The following is a 12,068-nucleotide window of genomic DNA, read 5'->3' on the forward strand; positions in this document are numbered from 1 at the left end:
CAATGGCGCGATCTCAGCTCACTGCAACCTCTGCCTCCCGGGTTCAAGCAATTCTCCTGCCTCAGCCTCCCAAGTAGCTGGGATTACAGGCACTCGCCACCACGCCTGGCTAATTTTGCATTTTGAGACAAGGTTTTACCATGCTGATCAGGCTGGTCTCAAACTCCTGTGACCTCAGGTGATCTACCCGCCTCAGACACCCAAAGTGTTGGGATTACATGCGTGAGCCACCATGCCTGGCCTTAATATACATTCTTTTTTTTTTTTCTATTTCTAATATACATTCTTATGATATTCCATTTTCACTTTTTTCCCCCTCACATTTATTGAGAATTGCAGTATACCAAGCACTATTCTAAGTGTTTTACAGCATTGCCTCTAGTTTTCACAGTAGTTCTCAGATGAGGAAAAACAGATGCCTGGAAGGGTGAATAACTTGGTTAAGGTCCCAAAGCTGATATATGGGCAGAGGTGGGATTTGAATATAGTTAATCTGAGTAGAGAAGTCATATTTTTCAGTGCTATACTATTCTACCTTCTCTGCAGAGCTCCTTTCAAATGTAATTTTTGAGCAATATATATAACAGTGTTACTATTAATACAGTTATATGGTATTAAGTCATTTTATAAAACAAAGGAACATAAAGTGTCCTGATACTAATGGAAATAGCTTTGCTGCCATAAACTTATTTGCTCAAAGCATTGAAGTACCTTGTTAGCTTTCTCTTATGCTCTTATGCATGTTATATTTTCTTCATTTTTTTTCCCTCGGGTAATCCCTCTATACCACTGCAGGAAACATAGCTGCTTTTATGTTTTCTGCAGTGTTGGATCTTCTTGCATGTGGTATGCCCTACCCATAGTTTTATAGTAGATGCCTGAAGACCTACTGTAGAAACATGCCTGGGAAGGCCCGCAAGATGAATTAGCCACATCAGCTTAAATCAGATAATCTGCCAGGGCCTTACCACACTGCTCCTTTTTGCATTCCGCTAGTGATATTACTAGGTCAGGAAATCATTGGTGATTTTCTGAGAAAATAATTGTTTTGTGACTGTCTTCCCTTTTGCAGGAAGATCTGTTTCAGCAACCAGGCCTGAGGTCAGAATTTGAACATATCAGGGACTACTTGGATACTGGAATGATTGATAACCTCTGTATCCTTCAGACATTCAGCTCTCTTTCTCTCTCTCTCTCTCTGTGTGTGTGTGTGTGTGAGAGAGAGAGAGAGAGAGAGAGAGAGAGAATATGAATGAGAGGGGTGAGAAAAAGGAAAGTATTTTCAGGCTCCGAATCTGATATTGTATCCTCAGTTACCATGTTTTATTTAAAGTTTGCATAGAGAAGACTTTACAACTTTTTTTTTTTCTTTTGAGACAGGGTCCATTTCTGTCACCCAGGCTGGAGTACAGTAGTGTGATCTCAGATCACTGCAGCCTTTACCTCCTGGGCTCAAGCGATCCTCCCACCTCAGCCTCCTGAGTAGCTGGGACCACAGGTGAATACCACCATACCTGTCTAATTTTTGAACTTTTCATAGAGGCAGGGTTTTGCCATGTTGCCCAGACTAAGAATTTACAACTTTAAGTAACCAATATAGCAGGAACTCAGGAGGCCTGGCCTCCTGAGAGACAGTGTGGCCCCTTCGAGAAGTTAGGCTGGCATTCTAGCTCTGAGCAGAGCCTGACTGGGCAGGCAGCATTTCTGGCATGTGCTTGCTCCTGGGCCTTTTCCTAACCATGGGCAGCAGCACCATCGATTCCTTAACGATAGGTCAAAAGCTGCCAGCAATCATTCTGTAGCCGAAGCCCTGCTGCTTTTCCTGGAGAGCCTTCCAGAGCCTGTCATCTGTTACAGCGCCTACCATAACTGCTTGGAGTGTTCTGGCAACTACACAGCAAGCAAGCAGGTAAGGGGAAGCACTGAGCATCAGCATACACGTGTGGTTAGCCCCAGATCCCATGGGACCTAAGGGAACAGAGTGGACGCAGTCACTCAAGTTTAGTGTCTCAGAAACTGAACACTTTATCTTTCCTTCTCAAACTCAAACCTGTTCTTTCTGTCATGTCTTTGTTTCTTTTAATGGCATCACCCTTAATTCCAGTGAGTCAACCCGAGACCTGAGTCATTTCTGACTCCACCCTCTCCATGCCTCCCACGGGCCCAGTCTCATTGATCTATGACCTGTCGTCTCTCTTATATCCTCATTGTACTTAGCTTGGTTCAGTGCACTGCATTCACAATCTTCTTCTGCTGATTTGTTCTGCACACTGCCATCAGATTGTGTATTCTAAATTACATTATTGTCATGTGACTGTTGGTCAGAAAACCATACTTGGCTCTCCATTGCCAATTACTAATTTTCTTAAATATTGAAGACTTTCTGTGATCTAGCTTGGTGGTTCACACATACAACAGGCCTTGGCAGAATCTAGAAAACTTGCCAATAATACAGATTCTAAAGCCTCACCCTAAATCCACTGAATCATAATCACTTTTGTTTTTTGTTTGTTTGTTTGAGATGGAGTCTCGCTGTGTCACCCAGGCTGGAGTGCATTGGCGGGATCTCAGCTCACTGCAACCTTCGCCTCCCAGATTCAAGTGATTCTCCTGTCTCAGCCTCCCAAGTAGCAGGGATTACAGGTGTGCACCATCATGCCTGGCTATTTTTTGTATTTTTGGTAGAGATGGGGTTTCACCATGTTGGCCAAGCTGGTCTCAAACTCCTGACCTCAGGTGATCCACCCGCCTTGGCCTCCCAAAGTGCTGGGATTACAGGCTTGAATCACTGAGCCCAGCTTATAATCACTTTTGGAATCTATGTTGTTCAAGCTTCCAAACTGATTCTGATATGCAGATAGCTGGAGTACTCATTGATCAGAGCCTGATCAACCCTTCTAGTTATGCTCCTGCCAAAATTGACTTCTCATAAAGTGTTCTCTCTACTTGTCTATTTTTCTCCTCCTGCTTTTTACACGTTCTTTGCTCTAAATAACCCCAGTTCTTACCTCTGTAAATCCAGTTTTGTCTTATATTCAAGACCCAACTAAAACGTCTTATTTCCTTAAGTCTTATAAGAACATGCAGTTAAAAGGTTGACTTCTAAATTCGTGTCACATTTGACCTGTACCTCTCTTTTGGTACTTACGCCCAGTGGTAAGCAACCAGTTTTCTGTGCACTTGGATGGTGTATTCAGTTCTTGGACTGTAGTAGGCACTTGACAAATGATTCAGTTCTTCCTCTTTCAGGTCATTTCTACTCTCCCCACATTCCACAACAATGTCTTCAAATACTTGATGGCGTTTTTGCAAGAACTGCTGAAAAATTCAGCAAAAAATCATTTGGATGAGAATATTCTAGGTAAGCAGGCAAAAGTCTATGGAAAGCATTTCTGCAAACTGAGAGACTTGTAATGAGAAATGTGGTTGAGGAGGGTCCCAAGTCCCTTGCAGTAGAACTAAAATATTAAGCTCTGGGCCAAGATTTATTTATTTATTTATTTATTTATTTTTTGAGATGGAGTTTTGCTCTGGTTGCCCAGGCTGGAGTGCAGTGGTGTGATCTCGGCTCACCCCAACCTCCACCACCCAGGTTCACGCAATTCTTCTGCCTCAGCCTCCCAAGTAACTGGGATAGCAGGCATGTGCCACCACACCCAGCTAATTTCGTATTCTTTAGTGGAGACATTAGAGTTTCTCCATGTTGGTCAGGCTGGTCTCGAATTCCCAGCCTCAGGTGATCCACCCGCCTTGGCCTCCTAGAGTGTTGGGATTATAGGTGTGAGCCATCACACTTGGCCTGGGCAGATTTTTTTAAAGCAGAAAGTATTGCATTTGGACATTTCTCCCCACTCCTAAAAACACAAGAATAAGTATAGTCATGGACCGGGCATGATGCCTCACATCTGTAATCTTAGCACTTTGGGAGGCCAAGGCCGGCAGATCACCTGAGGTCAGGAGTTTGAGACCAGCCTATATAACATGGTGAAAAATACAGAAATGAGCTGGGTGTGGTGGTGGGCGCCTGTAATCCTAGCTACTAGGGAGGCTGAATCAGGAGAATCACTTGAACCCAAGTGATGCAATGGAGGCTGCACTGAGCCGAGACTGCACCACTGCATTCCAGCCTGGGTGACACAGTGAGACTTTGTCTCACAAAAAAAGTATAATCCTGTACCATATAACATCTTGGTCAAAAACGGACCATATATACGATGGAGGGTCCATATGATTATAATACTGTGTGTGTGTGTGTGTGTGTGTGTGTGTGTGTGTGTGTGTGTTTGAAACAGTCTTGCTCTGTCACCCAGGCTGGAGTGTAGTGGTGTGAACTCAGCTCACTGCAGTCTCCGCCTCCTGGGTTCAAGTGATTCGTGTGCCTCAGCCTCCCAGGTAGCTGGGATTATAGGTTCTTGCCACCATGTCTGGCTATTTTTTTCTTTTTTGGAGACAGAGTCTCGCTCTGTCGCCCAGGCTGGAGTGCAGTGGCATCTCAGCTCACTGCAACCTCTGCCTCTGGGGTTCAAGCGATTCTTCTGTCTCAGCCTCCCGAGTAGCTGGGATTACAGGCGTGTGCCACCATGCCCAGCTAATTTTTGTATTTTTAGTAGAGACGGGGTTTCACCATATTAACCAGGCTGGTCTTGAACTCCTGACCCTGTGATCTGCCCACTTTGGCCTCCCAAAGTACTGGGATTACAGGCGTAAGCCATCATGCCCAGCCTTTTTTTTTTTTTTTTTTTTTTTTTTTTAAGGTCGGTGACCAATGCCCACCTTCCCCACTTCTGGGTGGGAGAGTCCTGGAAGCCAGATGGCCACTCAGGCCCACGCAGCCACCCCTGGGCCTTAGCTATCCTTACCATGCTCACGAAACCCTGTCCAAGTCTGGAGACGAGCCCTCAGCGAGGATGGGAAGGAGGTGAGGCAGTGTGGGAGTGGGAGGGGAGGAGGCAGGAACCAGAGTGGCAGGACACCAAGCAGGGCTGCCTCCCCCACCACCCTGTAACCTCGGCCACCTCCGACAGGGCACCATTCCCCTTGGAAAGCTCACTGGTGGGGACAGGCTAATTTTTGTATTTTTAGTAGTGATGGAGGTTTCACCATGTTGGCCTATCTGGTCTCAAACTCCTGGCCTCTAGCGATCTGTCTGCTTCGGCTTCCCAAAGTGCTGAGATTACAGGTGCGAGCCACTGCACCTGGCCCATAATGTATTTTTGATGTACCTTTCCTATGTTTAGATATATTTGGATGCACAAATACTTACCAGTTGTTACAGTTGCCTGTAGTATTCAGTATAGTAACTTGCTGTACAGGAGCCTAGGAGCAATAGGCTATACCATCTAGAATTGTGTAAGTACAAGTGCAAGTAAAGTTTGTGTAAAGTGTAAGTACACTCTTATGATGTTGGCACAATGACGATCACCTAATGACATTTCTCAGAACATACCCCTGCTGTAAGTGACGTGTGTCTTTAGTACCTTCTTTTGCTGAATCATTTATTTTCTGTTTTTTTTTTTCTTGCAGCTAGCATATTTGGCAGCTTATTGCTTCGAAACCCAGCTGGTCACCAAAAGCTTGATATGATGGAGAAGAAGAAGGCTCAAGAATTTATTCACCAGTTCCTCTGCAATCCACTCTGAGCCTCTCTCTTCTATTTTACTTGAGGCAGCCAACTACCAGCCCCACCTGTTTCAGCTCAAGAGCTGTCTTAAGATAATTATGTGAGGCTACTTGGTAGCAAGAATGGCAGCTGTTTCCTGAGCCTAGTGCCCCGACTAAGCCCACCATTGGTTAGCCCACTCAGTGCTGTAAGTCATGAAGACATAGGAGAAAATCCACCATAATAAAACTGACATTCAATTTTCAACTTTAGTTATTTAACAAAGATTGAGTGCTGTTTTTTTGTTTTTTTTTTTTGAGACGGAGTTTCACTCTTGTTACCCAGGCTGGAGTGCAATAGTGCAATCTCAGCTCACTGCAGCCTCCCCACCTTAGTTCAAGCGATTCTCCTGTATCAGTCACCTGAGTAGCTGGGATTACAGGCACCTGCCACCATGCCCGGCTAATTTTTGTATTTTTAGTAGAGATGGGGTTTTACCAAGTTGGCCAGGCTGGTCTCGAACACCTGGCCTCAGGTGATTCACCGGCCTCAGCCTCCCAAAGTTCTGGGATTACATGCGTGAGCCACCACGTCAGGCTTTTTTTTTTGTTTTTAATTTAAAATGTTTTAAAATAACTACTTGTACTCACTCACCCTACCTCCGGGGCATAGTTGGTGCCTTCCCTGTAGCCTGGGGTGATATCCTCATGATCAGATATTTGAAGGAACTTTGGAGTCCTGAAAGGACTATGAGTTGGTCGACAAGAATGCAGGCAGAAACTGCTGGATAAAATAGGCTACAGCCACCCCAGATGCTTTCAGTGCTGGGTCTGAGGATGTGTGTATATGCACAGACAAACTCTACCCCCATTCCTGCTCAGATAATGGCTCAATAGCTTTGAGACTGGCTGCTCAGCCTCTGAGGGCAATACAGGTGTTTAAAAAATTAAAATAACCGGGCCCAGTGGCTCAAGCCTGTAATCTCAGCACTTTGGGAGATTGAGGTGGGAGGACTGCTAGAGACCAGGGGTTTGGGACCAGCCTGGGCAACACAAGGAGACCTCATCTCTACAAAAATTTTTTAAAAAATTAGCTGGGCGTGGTGATGCATACCTGTGGTCCCAGTTACTTGGGAGGCTGATGTGGGTGGATCACTTGAGCACAGGAGTTTGAGGCTGCAGTGAGCTACGATCACATCACTGTACTCCAGCCTAGGTGACAGAGGGAGACTCCGTCTCTAAAAATAAAATGTAAAATTACTGAAGAAGTGAGTGTTCGATGAAACAAGTGGGATTTTCTGGGCCAGCAAGTCTTCCAAACTGTATATGATGCATCCCCTCTCTCATGTAATATATTTTAATGATAAATGTATATTTAACAGTGGTGGTTGTGTATGTTTTTCTCTCTTAAGAGATGGCAGTTCGCTGCAGCGGGACTTTGTGGCTCAAGCCTTGGGGCCAAAGAGACATATTGCTGGCAGTCAGCAAAAAATGGTTATAGCACTGGCCTGAACCCCTTGACCCCTGGTCTAGTCTTTTGGAGTTGTCCCACTCTGAATATTCGAGAAGCAGCTTAAGGGAAAAACAGGCAGTGGCTGCTGGGAGGATCTAACAGCTAGATCCTCCAGGCATTTGGAAAGGACAGGGACGTAACGAAGGCACACGCAGAATTGTGTACAAATTGGGTACAAATACAGCTACTTCTGGGGACTGTAAAATGGGTTTAAGACACGGACCAGCAGGACAATGTGAACGGTTAAAGAAGGGAGTGGCCGGTAGGTGGCGCTAACTGGCCCGGACAAGAGTCCCGTCGAAGCCGCGTCCTCTGCTGGGGAAGAAAGTTGGGACCGCTTGCCGGGGCGAGAGTGTGAGAAGGGCGTCTAGGGAAGCGCGTGGTACAAGGAAGAGGCGGCGGCGTCCTCTCCAGCTGGGCTTGGAATACTCTTAGTTCTGCCTTTGGAATCTTATCTTCCTTTCTGGGGCCTCCTGCCTGTGTTAACTTGGATGGGTGCTAAGGGGGGGCCGGAGCCCCGGAGGGAGAAACCCGGGAACGTCACGGCCGTCCAGGCTCCTCAGGCGAGTTGGGGCCAGAGTTCTGACGGCCACCTGTGGTCCTTCCCGCTGCTGCTGTGGCTGCCTGGGCGAGGGCGGCCAGCGCAAACTCGACGATATTTCGGACTCTTGCTTTGGGGTTCGTTCCCTTCTCCTTGCGTCCAGTGCCGTGACGGCGACACCCTGCGGACAGCCAGTAGCTACTCCGGGCGCTTCCCCGCGCGGACGCACTCACCCACTGAGCGCCTTCCCCACGGTGCCCCGCCCCGCCCCTCCCTCTCGTCAATTGGAGGCTTCAGCTCGGCCCCTGACAACTTGAGCCAACCAGAGGCGCCAGGGAGGGGCGGAGCGCTGTCCCCTCCTTCCTCCGGAAAGCGGAAGCGGAAGTGACGTTGAGGAAGGTGGGGGCAATCATGGTGCCGCTGGGGAGGGGAGAAGCTGCTGCCGCCGCCGTTGCCGGGAGCCGCGGAGGTAAAAGGCGAAACTAGACTCGGCCTGGGCTTGGGACTTACCGGGGGCGCGGGACTTAGGCTCTCTCCTGAAGCATTTCCCAATAGAGACCTCAGTCCGGTCACCATAGGGACCCCACCCCTTCTCTGTTTCCATGGGGATGGGTATCCAGCCCCCCTTCCCTGTTTCCATGGAGACCCGGACCCTGCCCCTCTTCTCTGTGCTTGGAGACCCCCAGCTTGTCTTCGGATTTTTCTGTGTGGGCCCGTGCTGGGGGCTGTCCCAGACAGGTTCATTTTCCCAGCCTCTCAAGGGGGCTCTGTTCGCACTCCTCTTGGCCACCCTCAAACCTCCTGGTCTTGTTTGTTCCGGACAGTTGGTCTCTGCGTTGCCGCTGAGGGTGCCAGGGCAGCCCACTGGGGCCCTCGGTGCTCTTCTTTCTCTTCTCAGATGCAGCGAAATGTATATCTGTGGGGTTGCGTAAGCCAGAGCTAGGGGTCGGGCCGGTACCTCCCGGATCGGATCCTTTGGCCTGTCTTTGGTAACTGTCTAGCCACTTCACTAAGTAAAGGCTCACTTTCTAACCCAGAGCAAAAGAGAAAGATAAAGTGCAAAGCCAGACTGAAAACTAAAAGGGATATGCTGATTATTTAAAAATTCTCTGTTCTGCCTGCCAAACCCACATTTGTAGAGCCTGTGTTTGTAGATGAAGGATCGCTATTCCAGAACATGAAAGCTTCAAATGTGGTATTTTTCTCAAGAGAATATATCTTCCCAAGATACTGTCTTCACGAGAGTGTATGTTGTCATGTCTTTTATTCATTTAGCTGGCATTTCCTGCACTTCTAGTATCAGTGTGTTATGCTAGGGGCTGTGGAAACAAAAATAGTAAGTAAGACTCAATTCATTCAGGGATGAGAGCCCATTATACAACTATAACTTCTGATACCATATTTGTTTTAAGACGTAAATAGATAACAGTGATCTTCACTGTTTGTGCCTGATTGGGGATTAGCCCCTCCACCCAGAAGGCTGAAACATCTGTTGTAGGTAGCAGGGAAGGAATTCACACTTGTTCCTCTACGATTCATCAAACGTTGTGCTTTGCATGTGTTGCCTCTTTTATTCCTTGTAAAAACTTTGAGAGAACAGGAATTACTAGTCCCATCTTGCACATAAGAAAAGTGATGTACAGAAAAGTTACCCATGTAGTAAAGGGCAAAGCCAGGATCTGCAGGTAGATGACTCTGCCTCCAAAGCCTTTTTCCTTCCACCATAAACTGCATGAGACCGTTTACTGCCTCGCGGTCTAATTTGGAGGATATTTGAGTGGGGTTTCCTTTAAGATTTGTAGCAATTCAGCCTTTAAGCAGCCACTGTTCTGTTTGCTCTTATGTCCCCTTTAAGTATTTTCACCAAGTTTCAAACTGTTTGACAGGCACATTCAGAAGGTCTTATGAACTTATTCAGTTTTTGAAAAGCATTGCTTTTCTTTCCTTCCTTCCTTTCTCCCTCTCTCTCTCTCTTTCTTTTTCTTTCTTTTTATAGAGGTGAAGTCTCACTATGTTGTTTTGACCATGCTGATCTCAAAACTACTGGCCTCAAGCGATCCTCCCACCTCAGCCTCCCAAAGTGCTGGGATTACAGGCATGAGCCACCACGCCCAGCCAGCATTGCTTTTCTTTAAAAATAACTTCATGGTTTCAAAATTAAGATAATTAAAAAATTATTCCCAAGGATGGTTTTTCATTTGCTTTGGCTTGCTGTTTAAATGAGGGGGAAAATGAGCCCTGTGCTTGCTGAGGAGGTCCATGGGTCTTGTGATATGATTCTAACTCTGGCTTTGTTCTATTGCAGACAAGTCATTATCTTTTCATTTCTCACAATTGGGCTGAGCACAACTGAACCATGGGGGAACACAGTCCAGACAACATCATCTACTTTAAGGCAGAGGAAGATGAGCTGATCCCCGATGATAAAATGCTCAGGTTTGTGGATAGAAATGGACTGGTGCCTTCCTCATCTGGAACTGTTTATGATAGGACCACTGTTCTTATTGAGCAGGACCCTGGCACTTTGGAGGATGACGATGATGATGGACAGTGCGGAGAACACTTGCCTTTTCTAGTAGGGGGTGAAGAGGGCTTTCACCTGATAGATCATGAAGCAATGTCCCAGGGTTATGTACAACATATTATCTCACCAGATCAGATTCATTTGACAATAAACCCTGGTTCCACACCCATGCCAAGAAATATCGAAGGTGCAACCCTCACTCTGCAGTCGGAATGTCCGGAAACGAAACGTAAAGAAGTGAGTAAAGCAGTCAGTGGGAGCCTAGTTGGTTTTGGGACAAGTTCTTACAAAATTTTGGGTGCAAATTTTAGCTGGGGAGTAAAGGAGTGTGTGGGGTTAGGACTTAACAATAGTTTTGCTTATCAACAACACATATGCTTTAGGTTTTGTTGTGATTGCTTCTGGGACTTTGGTTTGTATAGCCACACTGAAATTTGGGAATATGAAATTGTAATTTCTCAAATATCCTTCCCTAGGTCGTAAATAAATTTCACTTAAGTAAGTCCATGTTCCTGACACTAAAATAATTAGATTTAGCTTATCTGACAGGGAAATAACTATAGAGTTGGCTTATTTGATAAAGAAATAACTATTTGGGCTGGCTGGCTCATGCCTGTAACCTCAGTACTTTGGGAGGCCAAGGCGGGTGGATCACGAGGTCAGGAGATCAAGACCATCCTGGCCAACATGATTAAACCTCATCTCTACTAAAATACAAAAATTAGCCAAGTTTGGTGGCATGTGCTTGTAATCCCAGCTACTTGGGAGGCGTGGCAGGAGAATTGCTTGTACCCAGGAGGCAGAGGGTGCAGGGAGCCGAAATTGCGCCACTGCACTCCAGCCTGGCGACAGAGCAAGACTCCATCTCAAAAAAAAAAAAAAAGAAGAAAAAAGAAATTACTAGATTTGGCTTATCTCTGGATTGTGTTTAAATGATTTGTTTTGAAGATGAGAATCTGCTGGAATATGTTTGTTTATTTATTTATTTATTTATTTTTTGAGATGGAGTCTTGTTCTGTCGCCCAGGCTCGGCTGGAGTGCAATGGTGCAGTCTTGGTTCACTGCAACCTCTGTCTCCTAGGTTCAAGTGTTTCTCCTGCCTCAGCCTTCTGAGTAAGCTTGGATTATAGGCGCCTGCCACCATGCCTGGCCAATTTTTGTATTTTCAGTAGAGATGGGGTGTCACCAGGTTGGTCTAGCTGGTTTCAAACTCCTGACCTCATGATCCACCCGCCTCGGCCTCCCAAAGTGCTGGGATTACAGGCATGAGCCACCATGCCCAGTCTTGAAATATGTTTTATTATCTTAGTGAATGTTTAATGAATTTTTCTTTTATGGTGACTTACGCCTGTAATCCCAGCACTTTGGGAGGCTGGGGTGAGTGGATCACTTGAGGTGGAATTTGTAACCAGCCTGGCCAATATGATGAAACCCCATTTCTGCTAAAAATACAGAAATTAACCAGGTGGTGGTGATGCAGGCCTGTAATCCCAGCTACTCAGGAGGCTGAGGCAGGAGAATCGCTTGGACCCAGGAGGCGGAGTTTGCAGTGAGCTGAGATCGCACCACTACACTCTAGCCTGGGCGACAGAGCAAGACTCTGTCTAAAAAAAAAAAGAAGGCCAGGCGTGTTGACTCACGCCTGTAATCCCAACACTTTGGGAGGCCAAGGCGGGCAGATTGCCTGAGCTCAGGAGTTCGCAGCCAGCCTGGGCAATACGGTGAAACCCCGTCTCTACTAAAAAATACAAAAAATTTAGCCAGGCATGGCGGCGTGCACCTGAGTCCCAGCTACTTGGGAAGCTGAGGCAAGAGAATTGCTTGAACCCGGGAGGCAGAGGTTGCAGTGAGCCAAGATCACGCCATTGCACTCCAGCCTGGGCAACAGAGCG

At 46.6% G+C, this 12,068-nt stretch overlaps 2 protein-coding genes across 9 annotated transcripts in view; both read left to right on the top strand.

Annotated features, from left to right (window-relative positions):
• INPP5B (inositol polyphosphate-5-phosphatase B) overlaps positions 1-6,982 on the top strand; it is a 73,621-nt gene extending 66,639 nt beyond the window's left edge. For 7 of the 8 annotated variants that reach the window (XM_017509733.2, XM_017509735.2, XM_017509734.2 and 4 more), the window contains 4 exons: positions 1,073-1,157; positions 1,782-1,909; positions 3,250-3,361; positions 5,524-6,982. In XM_017509733.2, the coding sequence (XP_017365222.1) occupies positions 1,073-1,157; positions 1,782-1,909; positions 3,250-3,361; positions 5,524-5,639 (441 nt within the window). In that variant the 3' untranslated portion in view covers positions 5,640-6,982. Of the gene's footprint in view, positions 1-1,072; positions 1,158-1,781; positions 1,910-3,249; positions 3,362-5,523 lie in introns of those variants that run through there. The other variant, XR_001819412.2, reaches the window with a different exon arrangement.
• A 1,017-nt stretch (positions 6,983-7,999) lies between these two features.
• Positions 8,000-12,068, top strand: part of MTF1 (metal regulatory transcription factor 1) — a 53,771-nt gene continuing 49,702 nt past the window's right edge. The window contains exons 1-2 of the mRNA XM_017509739.2: positions 8,000-8,121; positions 9,958-10,413. Coding sequence (XP_017365228.1) covers positions 10,009-10,413 — 405 coding nt within the window. The 5' untranslated portion in view covers positions 8,000-8,121; positions 9,958-10,008. The remainder of the gene's footprint in view (positions 8,122-9,957; positions 10,414-12,068) is intronic.

Source organism: Cebus imitator, unplaced genomic scaffold (genome assembly GCF_001604975.1).
Source record: "Cebus imitator isolate Cc_AM_T3 unplaced genomic scaffold, Cebus_imitator-1.0 Scaffold420, whole genome shotgun sequence".
Classification (NCBI taxonomy): domain Eukaryota; kingdom Metazoa; phylum Chordata; class Mammalia; order Primates; family Cebidae; genus Cebus; species Cebus imitator.